The sequence below is a fragment of the Lithobates pipiens genome, unplaced genomic scaffold (genome assembly GCF_037356315.1).
Source record: "Lithobates pipiens isolate NorthernLeopardFrog02 unplaced genomic scaffold, aLitPip1_a1.2 Scaffold_13, whole genome shotgun sequence".
Classification (NCBI taxonomy): Eukaryota; Metazoa; Chordata; class Amphibia; order Anura; family Ranidae; genus Lithobates; species Lithobates pipiens.
In genome coordinates, this window is record NW_027507718.1 from 14,038,741 (window position 1) to 14,064,578 (window position 25,838).

Here is a 25,838-nt window from a genome sequence, read left to right on the forward strand (position 1 = left end):
CATTGATCACTTTTAATCGCCAGCTGAAAAATGCTGATATCTGAATGATGTCTGTAGCCTCAGGCATCATTCAGATATAACCCCACAAAGCCGAGGACGTCATATGACGGCCTACGGATGCCAAGTGGTTAAGGTCATAGTGTGGCCTAGCCAGTCTCTTAATCCTATAGAAAATTTATGGAGGGAGCTGAAACTTCGAGTTGCTGAGCGACAACCAAGAAACCCTAAGGATTTAGAGAAGATTCTGTAAAGAGTGGACCAAAATCCCTCCTGAGATGTGTGCAAACCTGGTAACCAGCTACCAGAAATGTCTTACCTCTGTGCTTTCCAACAAGTACTAAGTCATGTTTTAAAGCATCAGCTATGGAAAATATAGGGTATTCAACTTCACAAATTTTTTTATATATATATTTTTATATAATCTTCAGGCCTAAAATGATTTTTTTAATCATGTAAATAAACAGTGGGGAAAAAATGGCTCCAAGACTCAAGTGGATAAGGACACCAGCTAGTGCAGTGGTTCTAAACCTTACTAGTGCCATGACCCCTTGATAAAATTTCTGAAGTTGTGGGGACCCCTAACAGTAAAATTTTATTTTTGTTGCTCCTTCATTGCTGCAATTTTGCAACTGTTATGAATCGAAATATAAATATCTGATATGCAGGAGCCATCATTGCACAATATTCCAAAACAGATCATTTAATTTAAAACATGAACAGATGTACACTCGCATGATAGGGTGTTAGACCTAAGTCTATCCAGCAATCCGACATACAGTTTGTATACACTGCTCCTGTGCTTGGGGAAACGGCATGTGTTCCAAGCCTAATTTTCAGTGCGTGTCAGGTGCCGGATGTGACGTTGGCGTTGCTCCACTAGCCTCAACGCTTCCTGATGCATATTTCATGCGAAACACATTGAGGCTAGTGGAGTGATGCTGACGTCACATCCGGCCCCTGACCCATACTGAAAATGAGGCTTGGAACACACACTGGCTTCCAAGCTCAGAGCGGTGTATACAAACTGTGGGATTGCTGGATAGACTTGGGGTGCTGTTAGAACGGCACATCTGTTTTTTAAGCTAAACAAAATTGGGATATTGCACAATGATGGCTCTTTATCTTGCATGCGTATATGGGTGGAGAATGCATACTGCTGGACCTTCTTAGGCATCTTTGGTGTAACCAGTACAAATGATTGCAAGACCCATGTTCTGATCAAACCCTTATTCTACCGTATTCTGGCGAGTGCACAATTCAGAAGATGGTGGCGCATCATGGGTGTTTTTGGATGCTATACACTTTGTATATCTAGCACTTGCACAGAATAACCACTTTTGAGAAACCAACTGGGATGTGTATGTATGTATGTGTGTGTGTCTATGTATGTATTCATTCTCTATCTCCTCTCTATCATTCAGGTCATGTTGGACTTATTTATTCCAAATCTATTGATTGGGCCGGTGACGCACAGTACTCATGTTTGTATTGATTTGTCTCTGACTTACTAGTTACTCGGGTGTTCTATCAGAATCAGCAACCCGTCTAATGTGGAAAGAGAAATGACGTTCCATTGCCTCCATCTTGGTACACTGGTCCGAAGTAAAGGCTAACGTTAGTTGGCAAGTGGACATCTCTTTACTCCCACTGAAGTCTTGCATTTTACACTTATTTTTACAAGTAAACTGAGCTTATATACTATGGATATGCAATTTGTGGACCTCCCAGCTGTTGTAGAACTACAAACCCCCTGAGGCATAGCAAGACTCTGACAGCCACAAGCATGACACCCAGAGGCATAATGGGACTTGTAGTTTTGCAACAGTTGAAGGTCTGCTAATTGCATATCCCTGGTATATACTATATAGGCCTTGTATAGTATATAAGCTAATTTTACTGGTAAAAATAAGTGCAAAATGCAAGACTTCGGTGGGGGTAAAAATGTCCGCTTGCTGACTTCTAACTAGCCTTATTGCGGACGAGTATACCAAGGTGGCGGCGATGGAACGTCGCTTCCGCGTGGTCTCTCCTCTCCCAAACGGGACTTCTCGCTGGCTGAGACGGACCCGACGTTACTGTGTGTATGGATTCAAGTCTGTCTGGATTTGGAACAGTGTTCGCGACCCCCTGGCAAATCAGCAGTTGACCCCCGGGTTGAGAACCGCTGATCTAGTGGATGTAAACTGAATCAGTTTTTTCTTTGAAAAAAATGTGAAGAACTGATTAAGCAGCCTTGTTGAAAGGGGCCATAGGAGTTCAGGTGCCTGTCCAGTATCTTGACTCCTGAATTAGCTGTGTGACTAATGATGTGCAATGTGTGCTGCTTTTACTTTACTATCTGGCTGTTTTCTCCCTGCTTTGCATGGAGAAGAAATGGCCTGATTGCTGTTAACAAAAAAACACAGAACTGTGTATTGTGAACACAGAAGGCTGTGATTGCACACAGCCAATCACCTGACTTCAGCTAAAGTCATTGGATGAAATCGGCTGCCAAACTGGTGCTGTCCAATCACAGCATGGGTCAACAGGGGGCACCCCCATTTGCATAGTTGAACCCGGAAAAAAGCCAGCATACAGGTACGTGATTGTGCCTGCTTGCAGTATATTTACTGTGAGTGGTTGGCAGGTGGTTAGTTTCTAAGAACAAATTATCCCATGATACCTTGCCTTCAAGCAGTGGTTTCTCTACTGACTTCTCCTGACACTCCTCAGCACCTCTGTAGTTCAGAAGGCAGGCTCTGTGAAATGTGTGACACAGCAGTGCCTGCTCACAAGGCTTGGTGAATATGTGTCACAGAAATCAAGGATGTAAATGTAAGGTGTCTTACAAACTTCAAGATCGTTCCAATTTTTAAAAGGAGTAAGCTAGAATTAATTGAAATAGTGTGGAAATGGAATATGATTTCACATTTTGACCATAAATACACTTTATTGGTTTTACCAATCTCATGCATGTCCTTAATTTAGCATACATACATACACGTTTTACCTGCCATTTTCGTGAGCTCCCCTGTTGGAAAGTAGAATGAGGTTAATTCCCTTGTATATTTGGTGTTCTTTTGCAGTTATAGAAATTTTGCTTACAGGTCTTGTTCCAAAGACCCCCCCCCCCGTTACTGTTCCCATGCTAGTTGTACAATTTTTAGATTTATTTATTTTTGCCACTACTGTCTATTCAAAATAGAAAGGATGAAGCTCCACTCTGAGTACAGGGAGCAGTAACAAAAATTAGAGGTACGCCGGATGGAAATTTTGGCACCAATTCACAGCTCTAGGTTATGAAGTATGAGAGAATTGTATCCCAACATGTGTATTTGTCTAGTAGATGTCTCTATGCAAAGTCTTTCTAAAATGTGAAATTATTTGATCTATTTCTTTAACTTGACTATATCCTTCTGAAATGTGTGATTGCAATTCACCTGTCTACTTTTCAATAAAAAAAAAATTGAAAGAGGAAATTTTGGTACCAAAAATGCTGCATGCACTTGGCCGAAAACCAAAAATGACAGCTTTTAATGTATATCCATTAATTTATTGTTGCCCAATATTGGCACCTTTTTTAGCTCAAAAATGTATCCCTTTAAAGAGGAAGTAAAGGCTATTAAAAAATAAATTTAAAAAAATGCAACCTGCAAGGCAAAGGCATAATGAGCTAGTATGCATAGCATACTAGCTCATCATGAATAACTTACCTGAGAACGAAGCGGTCCTCCTCGTTCATGTTCGCCACTGCCATGTATCCCGGAGTGACTTCCAGGTCTCGTTGCTCCGGTGCTGTGATTCGCCAGAGCCGCGATGACGTCCCTCCCGCGCATGTGCACGGGAGCCGACACGAGCGGCATATCGCAGTGATCTGCGGCGTAGACAGCAGTGCCTGTCTTTTTGTAAATATCTCCTAAACGGGGTAGGTTTAGAAGATATTTCTTGGACCTACAGGCAAGCCTTAATCTAGTCTTACCTGTAGGTCAAAGTGGTTTGTAAGGGTTTACAACCACTTTAAATTCTATGTATGTTTAGCTTCATTTTTGGTAAGTTGACAAAAACTGCACCTCCCTGTTTGAATTTGCACTGAAATCTCAGCAAGAATGCATCAGACGCACCCGTGTTACATTTTTGATGTGTTTTTTGAGACGCACGACCTATGAAAAACATGCCATAAGCACAGTAAAATCATGGCAAATTTTGCGCACATTTTCCATGATTTTCTTAGCACTTTTTTTTTTTCTCTCATCAGCAAAATGCTGATAACACCATTTTTGGCCAATATGGCATGACATTTTAGTGCATCTCTAAATATAATGAATGCTGTATCTCTCTGCTTCCTTCTCCTGTTTTGTAGTAGTATTTCAGTAATATTAGGTTACTTTCTACCTTTGCAGCACAATAAAACAATGTATGTAGTTTATTTTTTAGATACATTAAATTAAGCGTGTTTTCTTTTCAGTTCAAGGAGGACATATCAAAACGCTTCAAATCCAGCACAGACCAGCTTGTCTTGATATTTGCTGGAAAGATCTTAAAGGACCAAGACACACTAAGTCAGCATGGCATCCACGATGGACTCACTGTCCATCTTGTCGTTAAAACGCAGAATAGGTATGTTTTTATACCACTTTGTATCTTTCTGTTTATAGTTGAACCGAAAAATGTCACTTATGCTGAATTGTTTTGTATTTTTTATACAGGTCACCAGCTGCTCTTGCCACTACAGCTGCCACTACCCAATCCAGTAGCCCCAGCAGTCCAGCATCCACTTCTACAACTTCCAGTAGCACATCTACCAGCGCATCCACCACAAATGCTTCTTTTGGTTTAGGTAAGATGTCCGTGTATCTGTAGGGGGGCCTGTCATGAGAAAAATGCATGAGCTGTCATTTCCGACCACCTCCTGAGAATTCTAGATGCCTCAAAATAAGTGTGGCCATATTTCTGAGCTACAGATGCAAAACAATTCCAGAACTAGGAGCTTCTGACTTTTTCTTCCATTTTATTAGCTGCAGGTTTGTTCTAAGCCTGGGACTTAGGGTCCTTTCACACGGGGCGGATCAGTTCTGATCCGCCCCGTGGATGTCCGTTTGCTCAGCGGGGATCACTCCGCCGATCCCCGCTGAGCAGGGAGATGACAGGTCTGTCTCCGCACACTGTGCAGGGACGGACCTGTCACAGCGCCGCTCTCCCCTATGGGAGATCGGATGACGACGGACCGCAGTGCCCGTCGTCATCCGATCCGATCCGCAGACGGATGGAAAAATAGCTTTTTCCTCCGTCACACTTTTTCGGATCGGAGCGGGTCGGATGTCAGCGGACATGTCACCGCTGACATCCGACGCTCCATAGAGCTCTATGGAGCACCCGTTCAGGTCCGCCTGAAAAACTGACAGGCGGGCCTGAACGGGACGTTAGTGTGAAAGGGGCCTTAAAAGAATTAAAGTAAAGTCCAGCCAGAAAATACCTATTGATTTACCAGAAATTCACTCGGGTCTTAATTCCCTTTCTGAACTGACAACGCGTGCATTTTTCTGGACTGAAGTCTCATGGAATGGTTACTTGTTACCTATGATACCTACTTGTGTGGTTATATTTTGTTACACTACTGAATCCCTCCCACTCTCTGTATCTCAACAACATGGAGAATAATGGTTTTGTAGTCCAAGATAAGAACTGGTAGGAATCCTTGAGATAAAACTGGAAAGTGCGCAGAGTACATAGCATAGCTATGCATTTCTGACATGATCAACAGGCATGTTTTTATAATTTGTTTGAACAGCTATAACAAATGCTTGCAATAGTATATTTAAAGAGGAAGTAAACCCCTTCAAACCACTTTGACCTACAGGTAAGCCTAGATTAAGGCTTACCTGTAGGTCCAAGCAATATCTCCTAAACCTATATGGTTTAGGAGATATTTGCCCGAAAATGGGCACCGCTGTCTACGGCGCATGCGCCGTAGACAGCGGCGCGCAGGCGCACTAAATGCGGCAAATCCAAGAATGGATTTGCCTAATTTGTCGACTCCCGTGCGCATGCGCGGGAGTGACGTCATCGCGGCTTCGCCGAATGGACTACAGGGATCAGCGGTGACTTCGCTGGCTCCTGTGTCAGGTAAGTGACACATAATGAGCTACTATGCGATGCATAGTAGTCCATTATGCTTTACCTTTGCAGGGGAAAAAAAGAGGAAGTAAACCCATCAGGGTTTACTTCCTCTTTAACAGACAAAAAAAGCACACTTAAAATTGTAAATTAATTGTAGGGGTTTACACTTTAAACCTAACCCCTCACATGATCACAGCAGTTTTCAGATTTTTGAGGTGTCAGTTTGCTTAAAAATTGTGTTGTTGATCAATAAGAACTAAATGTTCTTCTGCATGCTGCTCTTGTGTTGGGGCAGTGTGCAAACATTTGGAAGTACAGGCAGTAAGGGAATCTATGAACTAGTTCTATGAAAATATCTTATGCCCCTATCGGTGTATAAATACAGTGACCTGAAAAGTATTAATACCCCTTGAAACTTTCCACATTTTGTCATGTTACAATCCCAAAATACATTTTAGGCCTTTAGGATGGAAAATTAACTGTTTTTCAATTTTTCAAATCCCCCCCCCCCTTTTTTTTTTTTTTTTTTTTTTTACAAATATCTGAAAAGTGTGGCTTGCATTTGTATATAGCCCCCTTTTTATTCTGCTACCACCAACTAAAAAGCTAGTGGAACCAATTGCCTTCAGAAGAGTCGCATAATTGGCAAATGGAGTCCACCTGTGTGATTTTAATATCGGTATAAATACAGCTGTTCTGTTGCGCCCCCATAGGTTTGTTAGAGAATCTAAGTGAACAAACAGCATCATGAAGGCCAAGGAACACACCAGACAGGTCAGGGATGAAATTGTGGAGAAGTTTAACCACATGACACTTATACAACTTCCCGCCCAGACCAGTTTTCAGCGCATTGCATTTTGAATGACAATTGTGCGGACACGCTACGCTGTACCCAAACAATTTTTTTTATAAATTTCTCCCCCCCCCCCCCACAAGTATTGCTTTCTTGTGGTGGTATATGATCACCACTGGGGTTTTATTTTTTTGTAGCGCAAAAAACTAAAACAGTAAAGTTAGCCCCCCCCCCCCTTTATTTTTTTTTTTTTTTTTTTTTTTTTTTTTTCCGTCCAAAAGTTTTGACTACCTGTTTTTATTTTATAGGCTGTTTTCACACTGGAGTGGGCAGGCATTGATGGTAAAATGCTGCTAGTTTTAGCAATGCTTTACCATCATTTTAGCAGTGCTAGTAGGGCGCATATAACCCAGCTAGCGGCTGAAGAAGAGGTTAAATGCGCCCGTGAAGCACCGCTGCCAAAGCGCATTGCATGCGCTTTGGCAGTGGTGTCCATTAATATCAATGGGCAGGAGTGGTGGAGGAGCGGTATAAACCACTCCAAACATGCTGCTTGTAGGACTTTTTTTATTTATTTTTTTTTTTTTTAACATCCTGCCAGCACATCGCCTCAGTGTGAAAGCACTCTGTCTTTCACACAGACTGCAGGGGAGCCGTTTTGCAGGCACTTTACAGGCGCTATTTTTAGCCCAAAAGCGCCTAAAAAAACGCCCCAGTGGGAAAGGTGTCAGGTTTTATGAGATGAAGGGGGATAAAAAAATAAATAAATAAAATTAAAAATCGGCCTAGCATATCGGCCCAAAAAAATCGGCATCATATATCGGCCGTCATGATTTCTAAATATATCGGCATCGGCCAGAGAAAAACCCATATTGGTCGACCTCTAGTACCCAGGCCTCGTATCCGAAGAAACAAGATTTTGCCTCTAAACGCTTCTCTTTTTGGAGAGCTGGACCCTGGGATCCAGTACTTTTGGTATTAAGGCCATAAAGTTTTACTGGTGGTGGTGCTATTACAGGTCCAGGATTGTGGGTTTCCCCAAGGGTCCCCAGCTCCTGAAGGTTTGCTAACGGAACCCACTGTGGAGGGTGAAGATTGGGCCTGTTGGTTTTTCCACAGAAAACCCTGCAACGGGAAAGGTAAGTGGAGTTTTTCAAAGAAATTTTTGAATTTTCTTATGAATGTCTCCTTTAATTTAGTGAATGTTGTCATGCCTATGTGTCACCACTGGAGGCTGTATTGAACACATACCTTCTCACGCTTCCTCAGAGCTCACGTTGTCCGGAACAGCAGCTTCCTTTCCTCCAGCCAGCTGCAGACCTCTAGTAAATGTGGGGGTGTTTTTCCCCCCACTTCAAAAGGAAGAAGCGCCAGGAGAAAAAAAAACATGAATGGCACGCTGCCCTACTCAGTGGCTTCCAGGCTCCCTCTTCGCCATTTTTTTCCCCTCACAAAAGTAATTACATGGGATCAGAGGCACACGTTCACTTGGGAAAGCTTTTTTTTTTAAAAAGTAGGTGACGGAGGGGGGCAGGGCTTAGGGCGGCGTTGGCGTCCTCCAGCGTGAGAGTGTATTTTTAAAAAGAACCATTGATACTGCTGCAAGCTGCGGAGGGACACGAGCAAGGGGGCATGAAAGAGGTTTGGTAACACAGGCATTCCGTTTGACACCATTACTATTGCATCAGGCTGAGCATTAATGGCAGCGGCAGGGCTGAACTATTGCTCAAGCAGTGGATGCATTCCTTCTGGTAGTACCTCTGCTTTGTGCATTGGGCTATGGTCGGAAGGGGGGGGGGGGGGTTGAAAGCACCTCCAAAAAAGGACTCTAGAAAGACTTCTACAGCCACAAGGAAGCCAAAAAACATCTCTAAGAAAATGGCATCCTCCGCTGAGAGTGTTTTTGGCCAGTCAGAGTGAGCCATCAGGGACCTCGAGTGCTGCTTTTAGCACTGCAGGCCCTGTATATGTTACTGAAGAGGTTTTTTCCTCAACCATTTTAGGCTTGGAACAAAAAATTGTTGCCTTAATCGCATCCCAGAGTGGGACTAAGCATAACAGGTCCCCGTCCATTACCCAGGACCCTCAAACTGAGCAACAGGGGGCGAGAGATGACGTTTTTCTCTCAGGGGACCAGGAAGAGGCTAAAACGGATGGATCAAGTTCACGGGAAAGGTTGTTGGTACAGTCTCTCACTGAATTGGTCCGCTCCACATTTTTGCTGCCAGTAGCATGTATCAAGTCAGTCGATGAGCCCACTTCTTGTTTGGGTTCGCTAAAGCCTCCCCAAGCTGTTCATGCTTTTCCTATCCATTCATTACTGAAAAAGCTTATGTATTCTGAGTGGGAGCACCCAGATAAACTGTTTTTTCTTACATCAGGGTACACAGAGCCATAGTACTTACTATGGGTGGGTTATATGGGAGCCGTCTGGTGATGGACACTGGCACGCCCCTAAGGCAAGACGTGTACTCCCCTGTATAACCCCTCCCATTACTGGGAGTCTGCGATTTTATGCCAGTGTCTAAGGTGTTGGTCATGAGTAAAGATGTGCTGTGCTGAGCTCCATTGGAAGCAATCCTTGCTGGGGCTAGCCATGCTGACCGGATTGGTTCTGAAGGCTTTTCATGGGCTAAATGAATGTTACCTGGGCCTCGTTTCCGAAGAAACTAGGTTTTGCTTGCAAACGCTTCTCTTTAGAGAGCTGAGCCCTGGGATCCAGTACTTTTTGGTAGTAAGGCCATAAAGTTTTTACTGCCAGGGTGCTGTTGCAGGTCCAGGATTGTGGGTAACCTAAGGTTCCCCGGTTCCTGAAGGTTCCTAAAAGGTCTCGGAGCCCACCGTGAAGGTTGAAGATTGGGTCTTTATCTCTGATAAAACCCTGCTGCGAGGTAAGGGAGATTTTCTCAGGAATTTCTCCTTCTATGTATGTTGTCATGCCTATGTGTCACCACTGCGGGCTGTATTGAACACTCGCCGTCCTGGCGCTGGAAACGGCACAGAAGCCTTCGTTCTCCTTTCCTCCAGCCGCAACAGATCCTCCTGTAAGAAGGGGGGTCTGCTTCTCTTCCTCTGCCCCCAAAATATTTTTTCCCCTTCGGGGGATAAGATGCCTAACTAGTTGTTGTTTTTTTGTTTGTCTTTTTGTCCTTAAGGAAAAGGGAGAGACAGACCGCGGCAGCCCAGCGGAGGATTTACTCGCCCCCCCTCCGCCATGCCTACATGTCCACAGGACGCCACTCGCGCAGGAAGGGACTTTCCTTGGAAAAGGGGGGGTGTAATTTGTGGGTGGGGGCGTGGCTAACCGCGTTAGGCGCCGGCCACACATGGAGGAAGCTGATTTTAGCTCTGTACAAGTAAAAGCTGCTGCTGGCTGTGGAGGGACAGAGCAGGATTGCTTGTTCAGGTTAGTGAACACAGGCTTATTCCTTTGACACATTATACTTTACTGAAGCTAGGATTAATAGCAGCTAATGGCGCTGTACTATAGCCTAGCAATGTACATTCTTTTGCATAGTGCCTCTGATGTATGCCTCAGGCTATGAATGGTAATGGGACAATGGTTTTTCACTGTAAACTGAATCCATTTCCAAAAGAATGTCGTACTCCTCTGAAGAGGGTTATAGCAGGTCAGATTGAGCCGTGAGGGGAAATTGTTGCATAAAACATTTCAGTCCCTGTATATACAAAAAGTCCTTTTTTTTTTTTTTTTTTCCTTCTTCTTCTACCATTTGTAAATTGGAAAGAAGATTAATGCTGTCTCTCCATAGTGGGACTAAACATGGCAGATTCCCATCTAGTCCTCAGGACCCTCTTGTTGAGGTGCAGGAGGCTGGGGATCAGGTAGATCTTTCCAAATATTTCGAAGATATTTATCCCCTTTGGAGGATCCTAATATGGAAGGAGTAGCATCACAAGACGGGTTGCTTGTGTACGCCCTTACTCGAGGTACCTACATCTAATTGGGTTCGTTAGAACCTCCCCCATCTGGGGATGTTTTTCCTATTCTTTTTTTTCCTATTCATGCATGGCTGAAAAAGCTTATGTATTCTGAATGGGAACATCCGGATAAACAATATTATCCTCCCAAGAAATTCTCCACACTTTATCTATGAAAGAGGAATTCTATGAAGAAAATGGAGCCTTGCATGTCCGTTGGATAATGCACTGATGTTAAAGGATCCAACAAATAAAAAGTTGGAACTTCCTTTTAAAGACAATGTCTTTTGCAGTTCAGTAGCGCAGCCGGTTCTTGCTGTAATTGGTGTATCTCAGTCCATTAAGGAACAGTTTGTGGAGATGTTGTGAACAAGCACGAGTTACCCATGTGAAACGCGCCAACATATGCTCCTGTAACGTCCTATGGCATGGTGACAATAAAGAATACTTTCTACAGAAGTTCACGCAATATTACGCTATGTGCCCTCTGTTTTTGTCTTCTTCTTTGGTAATTATCCGTGTGGCTGTTTCAATGCAACATTGATGAATTATCCAATTGTTTTCCCGAAACCCGTGGCTGTGGAATTGGTACTATTACCACTCATGCTCGAGTGACCCAGTGGGTGTATTGCTCTGGTAAGCCTCCCATTACTCGTGGTGGATCTCAAGTTACTTCACTCTGAATACCACATTTTTGATTGCATATTGTTACTTCACCTTTTGAATCACCATCACTATTGTTTATTTCTGGACCTATAAATAAAAATGAATTATGATCAAAACAGTAATCCGAACTGCTTAATGATATTCAAATAAGGACTCTTATAAGGATTTTTTATTAATTACAATATCATTGTCTTTGAACTTTATAGCGCACTGGTGTATGTTAAGCATTGTCCATTATTTATCTCTATTCATTTATTTTTTTTCACCATTCATTTAAAAGTGATTTTTTTTGAGCGCTGCACTTTATCTCTTATCACATTTTTGCAATATTGATCCCTTGCTGTGCTGGCGGCTTATTACTTTTTAAAGGAACAGAGTGGTTTATATACTGTATACATTTTAAACTGTTTGGAGATACCTGAAATTCTGCCCTATCAGCAGGCCTGGCAAGGGGCTGGTGTATCTGATGCAATATGTTTCTCGGTAGATACTATGAAAAGCATTCTCGCAGAGTTCTGTGGCTGAAATATTGATCAGCCGAAGCACTGTGTAAAAAGCTCTTGGCCAGTTTGTTTCCCCTTCATGGGGTACAGCTATTTAGAGACGATCTGGATAAATACATCCAAAGGACCTCTAATGGGGAAAGCTCTTTTACCAGTAAGAAGAGGTTTATCCTTTATCGTGCTGCCTCTCCTATGCCAGGGAGATCTGCCTCTAGGCAGTCTCGATGGCCTCAACCGTCGGGTTCAAAGGAAAGTCCCCAAGGGCAGCACCAGGGTCAGAAGAGAATGCTAATGCAGGGTAAAGCAGAATGCTAAAGCCTTCTCATGAAGGGGCACCCTCACTTGTTCAGGTGAGGGAAAAGGTCCTGCGATTCTCAAGATCTGACAGGAACAATGTCAAGACAGATGGATTTCTGAAATTAAGCTGGCCTTGACTTCTATCAAAAGCCAGATCCCGGCCTTGTCAGTGTTTTCTATGGCCTCTTGCTTCCCAATCTTGGTGCGTAGCTTATTCAGGGGGTAACTGATTATTCCCCCTATCAAGGCACCTCTAAATCCTTGGGATTTAAATTTGGTCTTATCGGCTTTGCTGAATCGGCTGCTTGAACCTTTACAAGAAATTTCCTTGGTTCTTTTGACGAAAAAGATAATCTTTCTGGTTGCCATTTTTTCTGCTAGAAGAGTATCTGAACTAGTGGCTGTCTAGTAAAGAGCCATATTTGATCATGCATATGGATGAGGTGTGTGGGGGTTTTTTTTTTTTTTTTTTCTCCTCATCCTTAATTCCTACCAAAAGTGGTAGCAGGTATTTTTCATTTTAAACCAAAATATTATTCTTGCTGCTTTCTCCCCAGAGCCTCAATCTAGGGAAGAGAAGGCACTACATTCCCTTGATGTAGTAAGATTGCTCAGAGTCTATCTAAGCTTAGGTTTGCAAAACAAGTTTTGTTTGTACTGCCAGAGGGTCCAAAATGTGGACAGGCAGTGTCAAATCCACTATTTTCCAAATGGATTTGTCAAGTGATTGTTCAAGCTTCAGCTTAAAGAAGAAAGTTCTTCCTTCTCATGTTGGAGCACACTCATCCAGGGTGATTAGTGTCTATTGGGTGGTGCATCATCGGGCCTCTATAGCTCAGATCTGTAAGGCCGCGACTTTGGTCTTCGGTTCATACGTTTAACAGATTTTATCAAATCGATATTAAAGGTCATGAGGATATTGCCTTCGGGCACAGTGTGCTGCAGTATGAGTCCTCTGGCCTCCTCTTTTGTTGTCTCCCTCCCTTCAGTTGCCATTGCTATGGGACATCCCACATAGTAACTACTATGGCTCTGTTTCCCCTGATGTAAGAAAAGAAAATAGGATTTTAAAAACGGCTTACCTGTAAAAATCGTTTTCTTTGATGTACATCAGGGGACACAGAGGTCCCTCCTTTCTTCTTATACACTTGTATTGCTTGGCTACAAAACTGAGGACTCCCAGTAATGGGAGGGATTATATAGGGGAGTACACGACTTGCCTTAGGGGCGTGCCAGTGTCCACCACCTGACGGTTCCCATATAACCCACATAGTAACTACTATGGCTCTGTGGAGGAAGATTTTAATAAGAAATGGGGGATTCCAGCAATTGACTCTGCTATATCCTCTGTGAACAAGAGCTTGACATGTCCTGTAGATAATGCTCAAATGCTGAAGGATCTAACAGATAAGAAGTTAGAATTCTTTTTCTCGGTCAGTCTTTAAAAGACCAGTTTAAAGAGGTGCTCAAGTTTATGCCTGATAAACGGGCCCAAGATTTGGCCGGGATATCAGAGGCGTTATGTTTTACAGTAGATGCTATGAAAGATTCTCTTCTCCAAGCCTCACAGCTTATGCTCATGCATGTGTGTAGAATTCTATGGTTGAAAAATTGGTCAGCCAAAGCGCCATGCAAAAAGCTCTTGGCTAGTTTTCCGTTTCATGGTGAATGGTTGTTTGGAGATGATCTGGATAAATCTATACAACGAATTTCTAATGGAAAAAGTTCCCTTTTTACCAGTTAAGAAGGTTTTTAAGCGTTTTTCTTTTTAAACGAGTAGCATCTGCGTCCAGACAGTCTTGACGCCCTCCACTGTCAAGTTCAAGAGGTAAACCTCAGGGTCAAAAGAGGCCCTGGGGGAGAGCCTGCTAAACAAAATACTAGGGGTGCAACGGATAGTCACCGATCCATGATCCGAAAGGGTCACCCAGTTCGGATCAGCACACGCCGTGATCTGCGGAGCGCTTCCCGGTCTCGGCCTTAGGAAAGGCTGCGGCTTTGGCCTAGCGCCAGAGTGGCGGGCATCTTTGTACACCCAGGCTGTTTACAATGTGATCGCTCCGTCAAATGACGGTGCAATCGCTTGTAAACAAACCGGCATCGTGTCATGACGCCAGTTCCCCTCTCTCCCCTCTCTCCCCTCTCTGTACTGATCTGTACAGTGGAGGGGAGAGATGGGATGGAAGCAGCACTGTATGCTGGATCTTTAGTGCCCACAGTGCTGCTCTGTGACAATTGCAGTCTCAGCCATCCCTCCATACCCAGCCAATAGTCTGCCATGCTCAGCCAATATTGCAGTGGGGGGAGATGTCTATTACAGTGGGGGAGATGATGTGGATATTACAGTGGGGACTATATGGTGGTGGAATTTTCATAGATTTTTGCAAATTTAATTATTTGCTGATCCGAAAAATGATCCAATCCGTGACTCTGATCTGAGGAACGATCCTATCTGTGAGGTAGTGTGTTGTTTTTGTTTTTTTTGATCCGTTGCACCCCTACAAAATACTAAAACCTCCTTTATGAAGGGGCGCCCCCGCTCACTTGAGTGCGGGGAAGACTTCTGCAGTTCTCGAGGGTCTGGCAGGAACAGTGTCAAAGCCAAATGGGTGGCTTCCTCAATATCTCTAGGTTACAGACTAGCGTTCTGGGAATTCTCATCTCCTTGTTTTCTCAGATCAAATGTTCCCAAAGACCCAGGAAAAGTCTTTCTGGCTTTGGATCATCTCTTGTCTCAAAGTGATATCTGTGGTCCCCATGGTAGAGCGAGGGTTAGGGTTTTATTCAAACTTTCACAGTACCAAAATCAAACAGGGATGTGAGACTCGTTTTAGATCTCAAGGATCTAAATAGGTTTTTGACTATCTGCTCTTTTTGCGTCTACATAGATGCGCAGAACTCTGGTTAAGGTGCTGGGACATAAATGCCACGTCCAAAAGGCATCTGACTCTGCCTTTTCAAGGATGTCTCTTCAAACCTGCACTTGATATCATTATCTAGCATTTCATCAGAAGGCCGGAGTGTACTCCTACACAACACAAGCAGATGTTGGACAGCTCATATCCCTCTTTGTGTGGGCAGTGATTACAGCACATGCAGGGTTAACAAACTCCTCCCTTCCGCTCTGAGATGTGTAGGGGTGGAAGCAGGCAGGAAGATCAGAGCATGCAGCTCTAGCGCTCCTGTGCTCCTTTTCTTTGTGCTGTGTCATATAGACTTAGCCAAACTAAGAACTGATCTCTCCTAATTAACAAAGGGGCTTGAAATCATTTATTATGATTATCATTTTTATGCCTGCACCATTGTTTAATTCCCTGCAGTGTTTCATTCCTTTTGATCCCAGGGGTAAGGGGCTTTCCTAACTGGACCATCTGATCTTCTGACCTATTTTTCTTTAGGTGATTTAATGGCAGCCTGTTCCTTCCTTCTAGGGATTTGATAGAGAGATTGAATGAATATATATAAAATTTTTCTACTATGCGCAGGACTGACTGGATTAGTCACTGGTCCTGGGTGTTCGTGTAGGCACTACCAGTGTATAGTGGCAATTGTCCCTCTTGAGGACTGGGCTGCTACTTTTTTCTGTGAGACCTTCCTTGGCATGTAGACTTTGATAAAAAGGAAGGAGCACCCGGTGTCCAGAGACTTGCAACTCCTAAAATATGGTTCATAGAAATTTTTATGTACAAAGACTCCTCCTTCAGCGCTGTTGCGTACTATTGGAAGGAACGATTCCCATGAAAGGTGTTTGATACAAGAATTCAGAAACTATGTTTTGGCTATAGATATTTTAAATGTGGTGGCTGATCGCCCCTAATGTTAACCCCTTCTCTGTCCGTACATATTTTTAGCATTGATCACTGTAATAGTCACTGGTTCCCAAAAAAGTGTCAAATGTCAGGTTTCCGATCTGTCCGCCACAATGTCGCAGTTCCGTTTAAAACCACTGATCACCGCCACTACTAGTAAAAAATAATAAAAATTGCATCTTTCCCCTATTTTGTATACGTTATAACTTTTGTACAAACCAATCAATATTCACTTTACTTTTTATTTTTTACCAAAAATATGTAGCAGAATACATATTGGCCTGAATTGATGAAGACATTTTTTATTTTTATTTTTTAATTGGGAATGTTTTATAGCAGAAAATAAGGGATGATTTATTTTTTTCCACTATTAACCACTTGACCACTGGTCACTTAAACACCCTTAATAACCAGACCAATTTTCAGCTTTCGGTGCTCTCACATTTTGAATGACACTCAGTCATGCAACACTGTACCCATATGAAATTTTAGTCTTTTTTTTTTTTTTTTTCACAAAGCTTTCTTTTGGTGGTATTTAATCACCGCTGGCTTTTTTATTTTTTGTGCTATAAAAGAAAAAAGACCGTAAATTCTGTAATAAAAAAAAAAAAAGTAATTTTTCTTCATAAATTTTGGCCTAAATGTATACTGCTACATATCTTTGGTAAAAAATAAGTACAAATTGGTGGATATTATTTGGTTTTTGTGAAAGTTAGAGTCCACAAGCTATGGTGCCAATATCTGAAAATTGATCACACCTGAAGTACTGACTGCCTATCTAATTTCTTGAGACCCTAACATGCCAGAAAAGTACAAATACCCCCCAAATGACCCCTTTTTGTAAAGAAGACATTCCAAGGTATTTAGTAAGAGTCATGAGTTTTTGAAGTTGTCATTTTTTTTTTTCCCACTTTTTTTTTTTTTTTTTTTCCCACTTTTTTTTTTTTTTTTTTTTTTCACAAAATTGTCATATTATCAGGTTATTTCTCACACACAGCATATGCATACCACAAATTACACCCCAAAACACATTCTGCTATTACTCCCGTGTACGGCGATACCACATGTATGAGACTTTTACTCAGCGTGGCCACATACAGAGGTCCAACATGGAGGGAGCACCTTCAGGCATTCTGGAGCACCCAGGACAATTCTGACATTTCTTTCCTACATGTAAAAATCATCATTTGCTAGAAAATTACATAGAACCCCAAAACATATATATATATATATATATATATATATATATATATATATATATATACATTTTTTTAGCAAAGACCCTAGAGAATACAATGGTGGTCGTTGCAACTTTTTATCTCGCACGGTATTTGCACAGCAATTTTTCAAACGCTTTTAAAAAAAAAAAAAAAAAAACAGTAAAGTTAGCCCAATGTTTTTGCAAAATGTGAAATATGAAGTTACGCCGACTAAATAGATGCCTAACATGTCACCCTTCAAAAAAAATGTAGCTACTTAAATATCCCCATAGGTGACGCTTTAATTTTTATTTATTTTTTACTGGTTACATGTTTTGAGCTACAGAGGAGGTCTAGGGCCAGAATTATTGCTCCCGCTCTAACGTTCGCAGTGATGCCTCACGTGTGGTTTGAACACCGTTTGCATACGTGGGCGGGACTTGCGTATGCGTTCACTTCTGCATGCGAGCACATGGGACAGGGGGCGCTAAAAAAAAAAATTTTTTTATTTTTTTTTTTATTCATTTTACTTTTTTTTTTTTTAGTTTGAATTTTTTTTTTGATCACACTTAATCCTATTACAAGGAATGTAAACATCCCTTGTAATAGGAATATGGCATGACAGGTCCTCTTTAAAGTGAGATATGGGGTCAATAAGACCCCACATCTCACCTCTAGGCTAGGAAGCCTAAAATAAAAAAGATTCTGGCTTTGATCGTATTGGCGAGTCGGTAGAAGCACCGGAGGGTGGCTGGAGGGGGGAGGACGTCCCTTTTCGCCTCCTGTAAGAACGATCAAGCAGCGGAACAGCCGCTATGATTGTTTTTATGGTATAGGGCAGGGATATACAATTAGCGGACCTCCAGTTGTTGCAGAACTACAACTCCCATGAGGCATAGCAAGCCACAAGCATGACACCCACAGGCAGAGGAATGATGGGATTTGTAGTTTTGCAACAGCTGGAGGTCCACTAATTGCACATCCCTGGTGTAGGAAATCTCCGGCTGAAAAAGCTGATATCTGAATGATGCCTGTACCTACACCATCATTCAGATATCCCCGCACAAAGTCAAGGACGTCATATGACGGCCAGCAGGCGGGAAGTGGTTAACCACTTTCAGACCGCACCATTTTGCTGGTAAATGACCAGAGGTCTTTTTACAATTTGGCACTGCGCTGCTTTAACTGGTAATTGTGCGGTCATGCAATGTTGTACCCAAACGAAATTTGCGTCCTTTTCTTCCCACAAATAGAGCTTTCTTTTGATGGTATTTGATTGCCTCTGCGATTTTTATTTTTTGCGATATATAAACGTAAAAAGACCGCAAATTTTGAAAAAAAAATATTTTCTACTTTTTGTTATTAGAAAAATCCAATAAACTCAATTTTAGTCATACATTTAGGCCAAAATGTATTCAGCCACATGTCTTTGGTAAAAAAAGTCAATAATTGTATATTTATTGGTTTGCGCAAAAGTTGTCACATCTACAAACTAAGGTACGTTTTCTGGAATTTACGCAGCTTTTAGTTTACGACTGCCTATCTCATTTCTTGAGGTGCTAAAATGGCAGGGCAGTACAAAACCCCCCCAAATGACCCCATTTTGGAAAGTAGACCCCCTAAGGAAATTGATAAGTGGCATGTTGAGCCCATTGAATATTTTATTTTTTTGCCTCAAGCGATTGAATAATGACAAAAAAAAAATATATTTTTTTTTACACAAAGTTGTCACTAAATGATATATTGCTCACGCATGCCATGGGCATATGTGAAATGACACCCCAAAATAAATTCTGCTGCTTCTCCTGAGTATGGGGATACCACATATGTGGGACTTTTTGGGAGCCTAGCCGCGTACGGGGCCCCGAAAACCAAGCACCGCCTTCAGGCTTTCTAAGGGCGTAAATTTTTGATTTCACTTCTCACTACCTATTACAGTTTTGAAGGCCATAAAATGCCAAGATGGCACAAAACCCCCACAAATGACCCCATTTTAGAAAGTAGACACCCCAAGCTATTTGCTGAGAGGCATGTTGAGTCCATGGAATATTTTATATTTTGCCACAAGTTGCGGAAAAATTACAAACTTTAATTTTTTTTTATTTTTCACAAAGTTGTCACTAAATGATATATTGCTCACGCATGCCATGGGCATATGTGAAATGACACCCCAAAATAAATTCTGCTGCTTCTCCTGAGTACGGGGATACCACATGTGTGGGATTTTTTGGGAGCCTAGCCGCGTACGGGGCCCCCGAAAACCAAGAACCGCCTTCAGGTTTTCTAAGGGCGTAAATATTTGACTTCACTCCTCACTACCTATTACAGTTTTGAAGGCCATAAAATGCCAAGATGACACAAAAAGCTATGTGCTGAGAGGCATGTTGAGTCCATGGAATATTTTATATTTTGCCACAAGTTGCGGGAAAATTACAAACTTTTTTTTTTTTTTTTTTTTTTTTTTTTCACAAAGTTGTCACTAAATGATATATTGCTCACGCATGCCATGGGCATATGTGAAATGACACCCCAAAATAAATTCTGCTGCTTCTCCTGAGTACGGGGATACCACATATGTGGGACTTTTTGGGAGCCTAGCCGCGTACGGGGCCCCGAAAACCAAGCACCGCCTTCAGGCTTTCTAAGGGCGTTACAGTTTTGAAGGCCATAAAATGCCAAGATGGCACAAACCCCCCCCAAATGACCCCATTTTGGAAAGTAGACACCCCTAAATTTAGGGGTACACTAGTGAGACTAGGTAATAAATGGCGGGTGCCCTGAAACTATAAAAAAATAACTAACCAACCGGCGTCACCTGTAACAGTTATATGGTGATCACTGGTGAAAGGGTTAACTAGGGGGCAATCAGGGGGCTTTATGCGGTAGTATATGGGGGTCCCTGGCGCTATAAAAAGCTGCGGCAAACCTAAATACCTACCTGCCTAACTAGCGTCACCTGTGACACTAATACAGCGATCAGAAAAATGATCGCTTATTAGGCTGGGTTCACACTGGAGCGATGTGGGAACGCCACGAATGCGCGGCGGGTTCCCGCATCGCATGCCTCCCGGCGGCAGTTCACACTGCCCTATGCGAACTGCTGGGAGGGTCAGTGAAATGTTAATGACACCCCCCAGATCAGTTCGCATATCGCAGTGCGATCTGCAAACTCGGATCGCATGGTGTGAACACCCATGCGATCCGATTCTGCTGCGGACCAAAAAAAGGGTCCCGTGCGAATTTGCGGCGGGTGCGGCGAATGGCTGAACTCGAATTGCACAGAGATCGGATGTGATTTGCACTGCAGTGCGGTGCGAATCACATCCGTTCTCATAAACCGCTGCAATGTGAACCCAGCCTTAGTGACACTGGCGACGGGGGGTGATCACGGGGTTAAACCTTTATTGGGGGGGGTTAGGGGGGTACATTAGAACTAAAGGGGGCTAACCCTAACTGCCCTAACAGTTATTACAGTCACAAATGACACCAATGCAAAAAAAAAAAAATATGACATTGGTGTCACTGTGACTGGGGGGCAGGGGTAATTGGGGGGGGGGGTGATCGGGGGGGTGTGAGTGTGCCTGGCATGTTCTACTGTGTAGTGTCGTGTTGGTGCAACTCACCGATCCTCTCTCCTCAGTGTCGGAACGAAAAATACCGACACGGAGGAGAGATTACATCACTTCCTCTCCTGTGTTTACATTACAGGAGAGGAAGTGATGTCACGGAGCATTTTCATTCGTCGGGAGCGATCGCGAGGGGGTGGCCATGAATGAATGGCCGTCCCCTCGTCCGGGATCGCTCCCGAACGAATACCGACCCGCGGGAAGGCAGGGTCGTACATGTACGCCAATATGCCTGCCCGTGCCATTCTGTCGACGTACATCGTCGTGCGGCGGTCGGCAAGTGGTTAAAATGCATTTTTATTATTATTTTTTTTTTTTTAACACAAAGTTGTCCATTTATACAATATTTCTAACACATGGCAAAAATGACACCCCAAAATAGATTCTCCTACTCCTCCTGAGTTTGGCGATGCCACATGTGTGAGACTTCCACAGCCTGGCAACATACAGAGGCCGGGTGCAGCCAAGCATAGCTGGGTATTGCAGAGTATCACCGGGTTAATTGTCGGTGAGCAGCTCTGTGGGCACTGTAGATCCAGCCCACAGCGCTGCTGACACCGATCTCTCCCCTCTGTGTACCGATCGGTACAGAGAGGGGAGGGAGGAACCGGCGTCATGTCATGACGCCGGTTTGTTTACAAGTGATCGATCCGTCACTTGATGCGCTGGGTCATATGACGGCCTCCCAGAGTTAAGCAACCGCCCTGTAGCCGTCATTTGGCTATGGGCCGGTTGTTAAGTGGTGAAAAAAAACAAAGTGCCATATCGTAAAAATTTGCCTAGTCGTCATAAAGGGGGTAAATCCTTCTGGTCCTTAAGTGGTTAAATATTTCTGGCAGGATCAACTTTTTTTTTTGTGGTGGTGTGTATTTATTTTTTTGCATCAATCAAACAGCTATAACATACATATAACATTACAGATATTATGTTTTATACTGAAGTGGTTAATGAACTTTTGTTTTCTGTTTTTTTTCCAGGGGGCCTTGGTGGTCTGGCTGGGCTCAGTAGCATGGGCATGAATGCAACAAATTTCTCTGAGCTACAGAGCCAGATGCAGAGACAACTTATGTCAAACCCAGAGATGATGGTTCAGATCATGGAAAACCCATTTGTACAGAGCATGCTGTCTAACCCTGACTTGATGCGGCAACTAATTATGGCCAATCCACAAATGCAGCAATTAATCCAGAGAAATCCTGAAATCAGTCACATGCTTAATAATCCAGACATAATGCGACAAGTATGTTCTTATGTTTTTCTTTTATGCAATACAAAGCTGTCCTTTCATTAGCTATTTCCCATGTTTTTACTGCAGAAATATTAGGGGTGGTGTAAAGCTGAAGGGGAAACAAGACGTTAAATTCCTGATGTCATTGTAAGGGACTAAGAGCGCAGATGAAGAATCTCATCTTCTATGTTAAAGACAAAGCATGTTAAAAACAAACTTGTTTGTTCACTTAGAAAATGGAGGAAGCTTGTTTTGTTTTTAAAATTAAAAATCAAAGATGTTACCTTGCACTTTGTCTAATATTTTGGACCAATGAAAAAATTCTTCCTTGGACTATATAAAGGAGCTTTTTCCACTCCAGGATCAAAATGGTATTAAACCCCTCATAATTAATATATTGCAGTTTACCAGTCCTTAGTGACTGCATTCGTTTTCATTATGTTTAGGTTTTAACCTGCTGGTCTGGCAAGTGTGGGTGTGTTGTGTGTGTGTGTGTGTTGTTTTTTTTTTTTTTTTTTTTTTTTTTTGTGTAGGCTAGGCAGAACATGTAGAAACAGCAAGACTGCACAGCCCAGGGGGCGGTCCCACTGGCTATAACCCCTCACTTTGCTTCCGGCTGCCCAGTTTTTTTTTTTTTTCTGCCTATTGTAGAAGGACCTGGCTCCCTGAGGGGACCATTGGTCCTGGGAATTTTTTCATTTTTTCTTCAATTGTAGATCACAGGATCAAAATCAACAGCCGGGCTGGGTGACAGGCTGTATAATATAGATCCTTGTAGTCTCCCCAGGCTGGCCATAGCGCATGAGCAGACCCTAGCTACGTGCTGGGTTGGCCACGACAAACCCCTTCTGGTCCAGGGGCGGCCAGTGGGCTATATGCTCAGGGGCACACATGACCGGGCTACTCCTATCCGTGTCAGTGTGCCATGGCCAACAGCCACCCCATACTGCTTGGGTGATGGGTCTGCGCTGGAATGTTTCCTGCAATCCCGATGGGAGGGGTAAGTACGGCTCCCCCTGCCTCGGCAGGATGGAGCAGCTGGGCATTCCCAGGTCGACTAGGGAGTCTTGCCCACGCCCTTTCCTCTCTCCCTATTCCTCATTCCCTATTCCTCTGACCACCAGCCGAATTACCAGTATCCTGATTGTTTGGATGGATGAGTCCCTCAAGGGTGTGGCCACACAACGTCTAAAGGAACACACAGACTGTCTCCCGGCACTCATCCATCCAACCAATCAGGATACTGGTAATTCAGCTGGTGGTGAGAGGACGGTTCGCGGTGTTCTATATCAGTGTGATACGCTGTTTTAAAAGATGTTTTTAATAAGCTTTGTCTTTACCTCTACATGTGTATGATGCTATATGTGATCACTGGAAGGATTATAAGAGTGGAATGCGGAGACAAAGCAGAGAGATGCCTTACTTAAATGCTTGATTGCATAAACCCTCTGGTAAGCGGCCACCTAGTGGATATTGCACATGGTGTGTTTGGTGAAGGTTTCTAACAGAAGCAAAGGACTTTCTCACTTCTGGGAAGCTGTTGGACACTCTGCGTGCTTTTACTCTTCTATATATTTTTTCATATGATAGATATGGACATTGCTTGCTGTTACAACAATTTTTGAACTTTTTACAGCGCATTGGGAACTTTCTCTAGTGTGTCTAAATATTATGTGGACAGTTAGCCCATACTATTATATATAGCAGCAACAATCCCTATTGTGATTAAGTGATTTTATATCTGTGTGCAACTTGATGCGTTTTTTTTTTATTTTTATGCAATGAGTTACATGAATTGAGTACTTTTGTTGTGAATACTAAGTAGCACTGTTACTGTTTGGTTTTTTAATCAGACAGGGCGAATGTGATGAGTTTTATACATATATATATATATATTTTTTTTTATGTGATAACGGCAGCTGGAAGTAGAAGATATACAAAATCCATTTAGCGCTGGGTTCAGGGATACTTTGTGATTTCTGAAATTTTGCTTGAATATTCCCTATTCCTGCTGGGGCTGCTGTGTGACTGGGCATGAGGTGCGGTGTATGTACCTGGCCTTGGAGGGGGGGGGTTGCCTGCGCTAGCTGTTGGGGTCCGCTCTTTATTTCCCTGCGTTTTTACTTCACAGTGTGGTACTCGGGCTGTTTGTCATGATTGTAGGCCGTCGCCATTTTCCTGTAGCCTTAGGCAGTGTATATGCTGTCAGCCATTTTTCTTGGTGATTTTTATTTATTTTTTGTTTGCTAGGATGGCAGGCGGCCATTTTCTGGTAGTCTCAGCACGGTTTATCTCTAGTGCTGGTGTCTGTATACTTCAGAACAGCAAGGTTTTTACTCTGAGAACTTTGTGACTGGTAAGGGGCAGAGCGGACAGAGCACAGCGTAGTACTCGGTCAGGGTGGTGAGTCCTGCGGGGGGCCCCTCTGCGAGAAGCTATGAGGATGGGATTTTGTGTACCTTGCCTTAAGTCCCTGAGTTGTGGCAGGCGAGTGTGGGTCAGCATAGCGTCAGAAGCTGGCGCTTCTTCGCCAGACATTCCTGCTATTGCAACCGGTTCACCTGCCCAAAATGTGGTGCCTATGGACGCTTTGTCGGCTGTCCTGGAGACCTTTTTGTTGCCAGGGTGGAAGCGGCGTGCGGGGGCGCTAGGGGGGTCAAAAATGCCCCCTTCCCCACCGCGTTTCCTGGGGATGGCTCTGATTCAGACTCGGGCCCCGCGGTGATGGGCGGCCCCTGTTCGGACGTGTCAGGATGCGGACCAGGACCATTCGGACAATGAGTGACTCTGTGTCTGGGTTAGCACAGGAAAAGGCACTAGTAGGAGCACTTATCACAGCGGTGCGGGATACCCTGAAGATACAGGATGCAGCAGGAAATTCTGCTGAGGTGGTTGTCGCTGTGCTTCTGCATTTTGTTGTTGGTTTCATAGTTTCATAGTTAGTTAGGTTGAATAAAGACACCAGTCCATCAAGTTCAACCTGAGTGTCTACAATTGTCCCTATCCCTGTACATTGCACACTCACATAGGTCCCTACCCTAAATCCAAGGTCCCCATTCATATACTATGGCCATTTTTTTTTATTTTTTTTTTTGACTGAAGCCAATTAACCTACCTGCATGTCTTTGGATTGTGGGAGGAAACCGGAGTACCCGGAGGAAACCCACGCAGGCACAGGGAGAACATGCAAACTCCAGGCAGGTAGTGTCGTGGTTGGGATTCGAACCAGCAACCCTTCTTACTGCTAGGTGAGAGTGCTAACCACTACACCACTGTGCTGCCCACTGTCGCTGCGCTTCTGCATGCCAGTTCTGGGCCTCGTTGTAGCCACTTTCGAAGCAGTATCGTACACTCAATTTCACACTCGAGTCCTGCAAAAGATTTTGTCAAAATGGGACAAATCTCCATTATCCCTGGATAGTCAGGGATTCCCTTCTCTGGTGGCTGAGGTCTCCGGCCCTTTTGTCCGGGAGATCGTTCCTTCCTCTCCATTGGATGGTGATCACAACGAGCGCCAGCCTGACTGGGTGGGGAGCATTTTGTGCGTACAAGAAGAATCCCAACTGCCGATCAATGTGCTCAAGCTTCGGGTGATCAGGCGATGCCTCTGTACATGGTCAAGGAGGCTGCGGGGGCGTCCGGTCAGGATCCAGTTGGACAACGCCATGGCGGTGGCGTACAT

General features: G+C 43.5%; 1 protein-coding gene across 1 annotated transcript in view; it reads left to right on the top strand.

Moving 5' to 3' along the window:
- Positions 1–25,838, top strand: part of UBQLN1 (ubiquilin 1) — a 76,335-nt gene that overhangs the window by 12,373 nt on the left and 38,124 nt on the right. The window contains exons 2-4 of the mRNA XM_077474867.1: positions 4,445–4,596; positions 4,686–4,816; positions 21,906–22,168. Coding sequence (XP_077330993.1) covers positions 4,445–4,596; positions 4,686–4,816; positions 21,906–22,168 — 546 coding nt within the window. The remainder of the gene's footprint in view (positions 1–4,444; positions 4,597–4,685; positions 4,817–21,905; positions 22,169–25,838) is intronic.